The 9,231-nt window shown below is 43.9% G+C and overlaps 1 protein-coding gene across 1 annotated transcript in view; it reads right to left on the bottom strand.

The window, feature by feature from the left end:
* Positions 1–752: 752 nt before the first annotated feature.
* Positions 753–9,231, bottom strand: part of SLC43A2 (solute carrier family 43 member 2) — a 33,786-nt gene continuing 25,307 nt past the window's right edge. The window contains exons 12-14 of the mRNA XM_033003178.2: positions 8,833–8,906; positions 6,983–7,106; positions 753–6,125 (exon numbers count right to left, since the gene is read on the bottom strand). Of these exons, the coding sequence (XP_032859069.2) occupies positions 5,964–6,125; positions 6,983–7,106; positions 8,833–8,906 (360 nt within the window). The 3' untranslated portion in view covers positions 753–5,963. The remainder of the gene's footprint in view (positions 6,126–6,982; positions 7,107–8,832; positions 8,907–9,231) is intronic.

Below are 9,231 nucleotides of genomic sequence, written 5' to 3'. Positions count from 1 at the left end.
CTAACAGCCCACCCCCCTCACCGCTGGGTCAGTGGCCACAAGCCCCTTCGCGTTTTGGCGGGTGGGGAGGAGGAGTGCCGCCCGGCGCTGAGGGGATTAACGCCAGGAGCGAGCGGGGAAATCGGGGCTGCCCTCAGAGGGGGTGAGGGGGGGCGTGGGGTGGGGCTCCACGGGGGGAGCAAGGTCAGGATTTACAGCGCTTTCAAGTCCTCTTTTACTGAGCTGCGCCTGGCGTCAGGAGTAACCCCAGACAATTGTAAAAAGCTCTTTTATGGGACCTGTACTCAATAAAAAACAGCTTAAAAGCACTAGTTTTACTACTTTGTCACTGGAATTATGGAGCAAGGATTGTCTTCATTGGATGGGGAAAAATAAAATGCTATTTATCTTTAACATAATGCTCGAGCATGTGCATCTTTCCTATTAATACCCTGCATCTCTTCTGTAGCATTCCCACCAACCAACCACACTTGTTTCATTATTTCATACCCTTTCATCCTATATAACCGAGCTTGATCTCTTTCTCAAGCTGCTACCTGTATTTTTTAAAATAGCAACATTTTCCCAGGTAGAGATTAATGAAAATCTGGCTGTTAGCTCCTAACCTAGAGCTGAAACAGTCAAGGAAACATTCAACATGCAGCCAAGGAATTTGGCAGATGACACCATGTAAAGCCTTCATGCTTACATAGTCTTGTTAGAAAGCAAGTAATACCTTTAATTATGTTCAGCCTCAAAAGAAAAACTAATGATTAACTTAATACCACATTTATTTTTAGATAGTATTGCAAGAATGCACATCACTATACAAACACGGAAAAGATGACACAGGCCTGCCCCAAGGAGCTTACAGTTCACCTTTGACAAACACTACAAAAAAAATTTTGTGAACAGGAGGAGGCGAGAGAGGCTAATGCTGTCAGGTTAAAAAGAGGGGGCTTTCTGAAAAGAGAGGCTTGTCCCAGGAATAAAAAGCAAGTGACAAAGGGTCAGGCACAAGGAAGTGACAAGCAGCAGTAGGAAGGATGACAACATGGAGCACAGGACATTTGATAAAAACAGATTGCGCAGAGACAGGCTGGGCAGCACAGGTAGAAAAACAAGGACCTGTAGGGTTTATAATTAACATGTAAGAATGCATCTACACAACACATCATTGTTTCAGCTATTCCAGAGAAGATAACATTGTGAAATATAAATCAGACATAGCGCCTTTTTTTTTTTTTTTTAATTAAAAAACCCCAAACACAACAGTCCCTTCCCATCAGGAATCCTACTGTAATACTAGTTTCCATTATGAATACTTTGCATTTCTAAACTGGGAAGCAGGGGATACAAAAAGCTCTGCTGCAAATGGGGAAAGACAGAAAGGGGGGGGAAAGAAAAAGTAACAAAACTTGTAATTTTAAAGATTTAATTCTTTTAACCCTACAGTATCTGCTTTATACTTTGTGGCGTATTTTCCAAATTCATCAGCCTGTCAAGAGGGAAATCTCCTACTTTAAAACATTTTAGCGATTTACTGAGTTAAAATTTCATTATCCTACAATTTTCCTTTGTAGGCAGAGCATAAAAAGGCCAGGCTTTGTTGTGGGAGTTGAACATTTTGATCATTGTAGCAGCATTGCAGTTAAGTTGGAGTCTCAGCAAGATTTGCTCTCTTTTCAGACATCTGTGTCCAGTTTCATCTCAAGGATCCAGATACTCTGTGACAGTAACTGAAAAAAGTTGTGTCCAATTGAGCAAAATGGCACAGATTTTCTCTGCTACTCTTGATAGCATTATTGCATTAGTGTTATAAAGACTGTCAATGGGGCTCAGGTACCAACAGATTAGTGAAAGGAAAAAGCTGTCATCCATCCCTTCCCCAATGTTACTTTTTTGTTTGTTTGTTTATTTTAAATATGGATGCATATTAAATGCATTCAAGAGTCTAGAGGCCAGGAGCAGTGTTTCAGAAGGTACAATCACCTTCATACAGTGACACCCTTGACTGAGAACTCCCACAAACAGCAAGTACTCAGATTGAGTTTCTGCTTCATTATATTTGGCTGGGGATGCTCCTGTGGAGGAGATGAGGTCTCTCCCATCAACAACCTCCTTGTACTTCTCATATGGATGAGGGTAAAGGGGTACAACAAGTGTAAAAACATCCCTACAAATTCTAGCATTTAGGAATTACTGAAGTAGTTAAACACATTGACCTATATTTGAGCTATACAGGTAAATGCATTATTGATTTAAATTGCTGTGGCGCTCCAGTCTTTGGTAGCCCGTTTATCTTCCACAAGGTGGCTCTTGCACATACAGCACATCAGGAATTTTCTTGGTCCTGCATCCCTTGGCTAGAAAGCAGCAGTGCTGTTTTCCCACTTCATACATAAGTAATCCACAGTTACACTTCCATACGCATTAAAGGAGGCAAACTGCCCATGAACAATCATGCGTAACAAGACCATCCCAACAGTGTTTCTTTCTACACGCATGAGACAACAGTTAGAAGAGGCTGAAGCCCAAATACTGTCCCTCTGAGGGGCTCATCCCTGTGGAAGGTGTGGCATTTAAGCAGTTATGCCACAATCAGTAGAGTATTTGCACATTTTGTGTGCAGATACAGGGTTTTTTTGATAAATTTGAGACTGCTGTTAAAATTAGTTTGGTTCACAACTGTCGGAGTAAATTAAACCCCACAAGATCACCTAGCCCAGCATATATTTTCTCCCATCTTTGACCAATTCTTAAGAGACAGAGCATGTAGAAAAGTAATCTTTCCTTGGCATAACTTTCTTATTTACAGCAACTTAAAATCTCCCTGAGTTAATGGATGCATCAGACCATTGTTTTTCAAAAGTTATACTTCTGCTCCTCACTGCGTTCTGCAGCAATGAATTCCACGGTTTGACTTTGCACTGCACGAGAAAGCACTCCTGTTTGTCTGTTCAACCCTAAACTACTAAAACTTCACTGTGTACCCACCAGTCCTGGTGACCGCAAGCCAAAGGCACGCTTTTACTCTCAATCTGCAAACAGAGCCTGAAACTGAATCAAAGGCATGAGCTCTATTCCCCACAGCTGACCAGCAGCTTCTGAACACCATGGCACATCAGCAGACACCAACCACATATATTCACCATTTTATCAGATGAAACCAGGTTAGAGGATATTCCAAATAAAGGGCACAAACTGGGAACTGCAGCAGGGAGGTGGATGACAAGAATAAAAGGGTGTTCTTTGTTTAACTTAGCTGCACATACTTCAAAGGCAGCATCATCTCCACTGCAACTTAATGAAAATACACCACTCCCTGTATTCCACCATTTTGCAAAGACATTTCTATCAGGAATTGGAGTGACATAAGAGTGGAAGCTGTTACGTTCAGTGTTCTGAAACTGAGGTGGAAGCAATGCTGAGTTAGCACACTGACACCCTCCAACAGCTGTCTCTATTTTAAGACATTGAGTCTGACGACTATGGCTCAGACACTCACCTGTCTGGGCTCTTACTAAAAAAAGATACTTAATCTGTCATTGTCATGTCACAAATATCTCACAGCAAGAGTAGGAATCTTAAAGTATTTAGGAGTAAGTATAGTAATATGAAATGCAGAAATCTGCAGAAAGCCCTCTGGAAATCTAGGCAAGCTGTATTGCTGCTGGTGGGTCTCTGAACATGTACTTGAGACAATGCCAGGTGAGCAGGCAAATTAATCAAATTTTGCCCTCTTAATTATTGCTCAACACAAACAAAAGAAACGCTGGGAAGGTCACTAAATCATCACCAAAACTACAGGCCAACAAAGACAAAAGGTTCTAGAAGAGTAAAGTGTTGACAGCAGGCGATAAGGCTGTCTTGGAACAGAACACATTTAATAAAGGCAACACATTAAAAAAAATTTCCACAAACGTGTAAAATACTCAAGTGGCAAGTCATTTCCAAACGAGTGACTGAAGACTAAAAGGTACCGTGGAGTGGCATCTGAACTGCCCGCAGGAGGCTGGCTGGAGGCGGCGACTCGAGATGGCGCTGCTGTCCCACAAAGCTGCCTTGTCACCCGGAGCTGGCACGGCCACCAGCCAGGGACTCCGCAGGGCCACCAGCCGTCCTGCCGAGGCTCCGTGCAACAAGTCGCCAAGCTTGCTATCGAGGGAAGGTGAAGGCCTGGCTGGGCTGAGCATCTGCACGCTTCAAACAATCAGCAAAGGAGTCAACACCCAGTTTCCAGGTAATTCGTCAAAGGAAGGTCTGAGCGTGCTGCTGTTTCTAATCCCCAGCTTAGAGCTAACGGGGCAGTGATTGAGCCTTTTACTCTTCTGACCAAAGATGATAAATGACTTACCCCTTGCAAAGCTTTGCAGTAATGCAGGAGTTGGCAGTTCAGAAAGCACCACCACTACATCTTCATAACTGTTTCATTTCTGCCCCCAACCTTTCCGCAGCCGCTAGCTCAGCCCCGTGTGTATGCTGCTGCACACTCCCTGGTGACGTCCATCCTCACCGCTGCCCACTCCCGCTCCAAGCAGGTCCAAACGGTGCAGTCATTAACACTAGTCACAAGGCTACAGAGGCTGAGCTACCGACCTCAACAAGAAGGTAAGGGCAGAAAAGTCGACTTTAGACAAGACTTAGGAAAACCTCTGTAAAAATAAGCAGGCTAAGAATTCCCTTTGTATTCCCTCCATGGTGAACAGGCCTGGGGCACCTTTACCCACATGTATTGCTCTGTAAGTCAGCTTCACCATACAATCACCATGTACTCTGTCCAGACAGAGCAACAGCATTGTCGAAGGCTCTTAATACAGCCAAACCAGCAGCTTTTTGGTCAGTCACAGTAACCTGGTGTTCAGCAGCTTGGGGGCTATTATCAGGACAATGTAAATAAGCTATGGCTAGAAGAAGAATTACATCACCAAATCACCCCACCATATGTCCACAGGATCCAGTTACCAGACACAAAGGAGTGTTCTGCACTCTTCAACAGCAAGTCAGCTCACGACATGTGAACACCAAGGTATTTGGAGCCCCAGAACGCAGCTTCAGGAAGCTTCTCCACTTTTACCAAATACACACTGCTGCTCCCCTCCCATGGTCTTGTCAGAGGGAAGAGGCAGCAAAAGGCAACAAGTCTCAAAGCACTTCATCGGTAAACAAGATCCAATTCCTATCTCAAAGGTTCCAGAACTGCAGACAGTTTAAAAACACATACAGGTGGTTTGCGGGCCGGGAAGAGGAGGAATTCCAGGCCTCTGAAGGCTTGGTCTAAGACCAAGCAGTCCGCTAGGCTCTTCATTTCAGTGTGGAAGGCAGATCCATTGCTCATGGTCTGTGTCATTTGCAGTAATAAAAGGGTTGGGAGCTGTCAGTGCTAGCAACCAACATTTAGCAATACACTGAAGCTGTGCTCATACACATAGGAATAAAATCCCCTTCCCTGCCTCAAACAGCCTGGGGTATGTCTGGATAGACAGTAAAACCACTGGGTCCAGCTACATATCAAGCAGAAAGACCATTATGAAGCCTCAGGAAGGAGGGAGAGTGCAGCTTGCATCTGAGAATGTCAGCCAAGGTTGGGGGAAGAGGGTTAGAAAACACACTCCAGTGTGTTACATTTGCAAACTCAAATTACAGTCTTTCTTCCCTCTTCCCCCATCCCTCTAATCCTTCTCTCCCCAGTTTCCTATGCAGACACTCTGCCGCTGGAGAGTGTCATCAGGGGATAATTAAAGACACAGTATCTGTGTGGCCTTCATAAAAAGGAAAAGTGTCCCGTGTTCTGGAGTAAGGAGTGGGAAGTCTCCTCCTGCCATATATCTGAGGAAAGCTCAGTCATGATGTTCGGCCCTCACTCCAGCGATGAGCAAAGACTGGCAGAGCCAGGAGAGAAAAAGCCTGGCTTACACCACAGGTAGAACCCACGGATGTGGTAGGAACCTGTACAGGGGAGGCTGCATTTGAGAAGCACCAGTTTAAACAAAGGCTTCCTCATTGGAAGTGCCATTGATTTTGAAGAAAAGTTTGGCATCATCCATCTTCTGTTTTTTTTCTCTCTCTAGCCTGCGTCTGTAGCAGACCAGGTAGATTGGAAGGCAGAAACCCAGTAAGCTCACACCAAGCAAGCCAACATTCACCTGAAGAAAGACAAAACAAAAATTAGGCAGGCTGCGAAGACGACAACCCAGTCATGCATGCTAAAGCATCAGAACCCAACCCACGTCACTCAGCTGTGGGCAAACCAGGAAACGCCCTGCTCCATGTATTGGCAACAACCTCCACTGTATTTATATTTACACTCCTGTGCCCAGAACACCATGTGTTTAAGCTAAATGCTGCAAGAGTTTGTTGCTCTGGATCATGGCCGCGGGAGTCTTGTTCCACAGAACAGGCAGGGCTTTTTAGGCTAAATTTCTTTCACACCAAGTTTTCTGACTGAAGAAAACTTCTGACTGCTGGGGTGGGTGCATGTAGCCTAGAAACCATGACTCTCCCCAAGACCATCCATGTCATGATTTTATTGAGCTGCCCAGACAGACTTTCATCAAAACACCACATTAGCCCTACCCTCATTAGCCACTTGGCTTTTCAGACATTAGTATCAGCAACTCAGTAGTTACCGGTAACTGGAGCTAATAGCTCTCAAGGGAACAGAGTATTTCTACTGCATTTTGATGTCTACACAGTTTCACTCACTTATCTGACAGATCTTGACTCGCCACACAAACTGTTAGCAGAAAGCACTCCTGCAGCCTTCTCTCTTCCTCCCTTTCCATACACCAGCATTAGGGTTAATGGTTTTCCCTCCCAGGGAATCATTACTCACACAGGGAAGGGTCTCCTGGGCAGCACCAAGGTAACAGCAGACTAAGGGACATGTAAAATTCCAGCTGTTTTTAACCTTGGTCCATGCACAGGAATCCTTTTGTTTTCAAAGTGAGCCAAAAATCATCTTAACCACCAAGCTTTCTCATTAAATTTGAGAAGAACTTGCCCAGAGAGGGTCTCCTTCCAAAGGTCCTGTCAATGCCATAAAAAGAGGCTGCTGCAGAAGGGCGAAAAGGGCACTGATCAACGACTGCAACCCTGTCAAGCTGCCAAATTGAGTAGAGGGGTATCTGTCAACAGAGAAAGCAACAGCATTATTATATGTCACCTTGACTGTTCACATCACCCAGATCAGATTACATTCCCAGTCGACTAACATAGAGCACAGTCCCAAGACAGACATACTATGAAGGACTTCTTTCTCCCGAACTTATGTATAACAACCTCTTTTTGTACAGTATTTAGTTAGATCTGATGGTATGCACAGTGCTCCCTAGAGCAAAATGCAGCTGGTGACAAGGCTGGAGCCTTCCTTTCCAGACTATTCTCATCCTGAGCTCTCAAACTTAAGAAGTATCTGATCCAGCACTTGTTTTGTTTTGCAACTGTACTGTAGGCAGGTGGAAGCGCTTATACAACTACTGTTCTTATTGCAAAGGGAAAAGAATGTTGATATTTGTAAGTTAAAAGCAGGGCCTCTTTATCCAGATGTCAGCATTTGCAGCTGAGCAATCATTTTCGTCTGATCATAACAATTTTCTCTCTTTAGAAGTGAGTGAAACCTGCACAACAGGTTAGTATGTGTTTTCCTTTTGAGGACAAGTCTGATCCTATGTCAAACTAAACAATACTGTTGATTGGAAAGTGCTGAATATCAGATACTACTAATGGAAAAAAAATAAATTTCAAGAACAGTCTAACATCTTTCCCTTTGCATGACTGAGCCGTGTTCAAAAAGGGTCAGGTTAAACTAAGCTTGAAAAGAAGTAAGTGAATCAAAACCTTCAAATATCCAAAGAAGGCAGATTCAGAGCAAAAATACCTCAACTCCAGGAAATTCCAGAGAGTTGCATTGGTCAAACAGGCTTAGTTTACAAGCAAGCTGATATATACAGCAACAGGCATTTACCTTGCCTAAGACAAGAAATCTCTTGCTTCAAGCTGCCAGAGAACCAAAAGTTTATGCATTTTTGAAGCAGAGTCTTAGATGGGTTTTCTAGTCTGGATTCCCCAGGCACTGGGGCCAAAAATTCTGACAGAAGGAGTCTGTGGAGTTGTGGAGTCTCCATCCCTGGAGATGTTCAAAACCCAACTGAACGGAGTCCTGGACAACCTGCTCTATCTGACCCTGCTTGAGCATAAGGGTTGGACTAGATGGTCTCAAGAGGTCCCTTCCCACCTCAATAATTCTGCGTTTCTCTGAAAAACAACAGCTTCTTTCTGTTCCTCTGTCCAACAGCTCAAGACAGAGGGGCAGATCTGTTTTCAAAACCAAAAACATTGCTTAATAAGGAAGAGAGTATTAGCTATTGATAAGTTGGAAACAGGATGGATGATCCGTCATAGGAAAGGGAGTAGGCATCACTAATGTTATCTTGAGCAACGCTTTACCAGTGTAATTTCAGAGTAGACCAGTAGCAATGTATTCAATTATGTTAATGTTTTACCTGGCCACATACACATAGCTACTCATTATAAGACAAAAGCAGCCTTGAGTTTTTACTATATAACTTCTGTGTCAATAGCCTAGTCTTACCTGAGGCCCATATATAGCTGTGCCTGTCTCTCTGCAGTAGCTATGCCAAAGAGCTTAGCTGTTTCTAAACAAGGAAAGTATCAGCTAGGACTTCAGTACAGCTGCTGTCATATCCAGTGGTGAATGAGGAAACAAGTTGCATCATTTTTCCCCTCTGACCATGAAGACTTTACTTCCCGATCTACCTCTCACCTGGACAGCTTATCATCCCAAACCAGTTTATCTGGCCAGCCACATATTATAGGTAAGCAGAGACTTACACAGCTGCATAGAGGCCTCCCACAGCTGAGTGGATGAATCCTCTCACAATTGTGTGCAAAATGAAGGAAACAATCTGGAAAGAGAAGCAGAAAAATGTCACATCCTAGATACCACCTAGGCATTCCAGACCCCAACATACAACCATTCCTAAAAGTTGTTCTCCTTTCTAGTCCCCCAGTGGGCTTATAGAACCCAGAACCAAAATCTGAAAGATCAGCACAAGGGAAGAAATTGGTGCTCACCTCTCAAAGCACTGCTCTTCCTTACTTTGCAAAGGCTAACATGTAGTGCCCCCTGAGGTTAACCACACGCAAGACCTATTTCATTTGTGATGGCACTGCTGCAAGGACATGTCCTCAGAAACCTGTGGCCAGGGTCACAATGCTTTTTTTTTATTG

The sequence above is a fragment of the Tyto alba genome, unplaced genomic scaffold, assembly GCF_018691265.1.
Source record: "Tyto alba isolate M040663 unplaced genomic scaffold, T.alba_DEE_v4.0 Super-Scaffold_19, whole genome shotgun sequence".
NCBI classification, from domain to species: Eukaryota; Metazoa; Chordata; class Aves; order Strigiformes; family Tytonidae; genus Tyto; species Tyto alba.
Note: the sequence above shows the minus strand (reverse complement) of the source record. Positions and strands in the feature narration are given on the sequence as shown.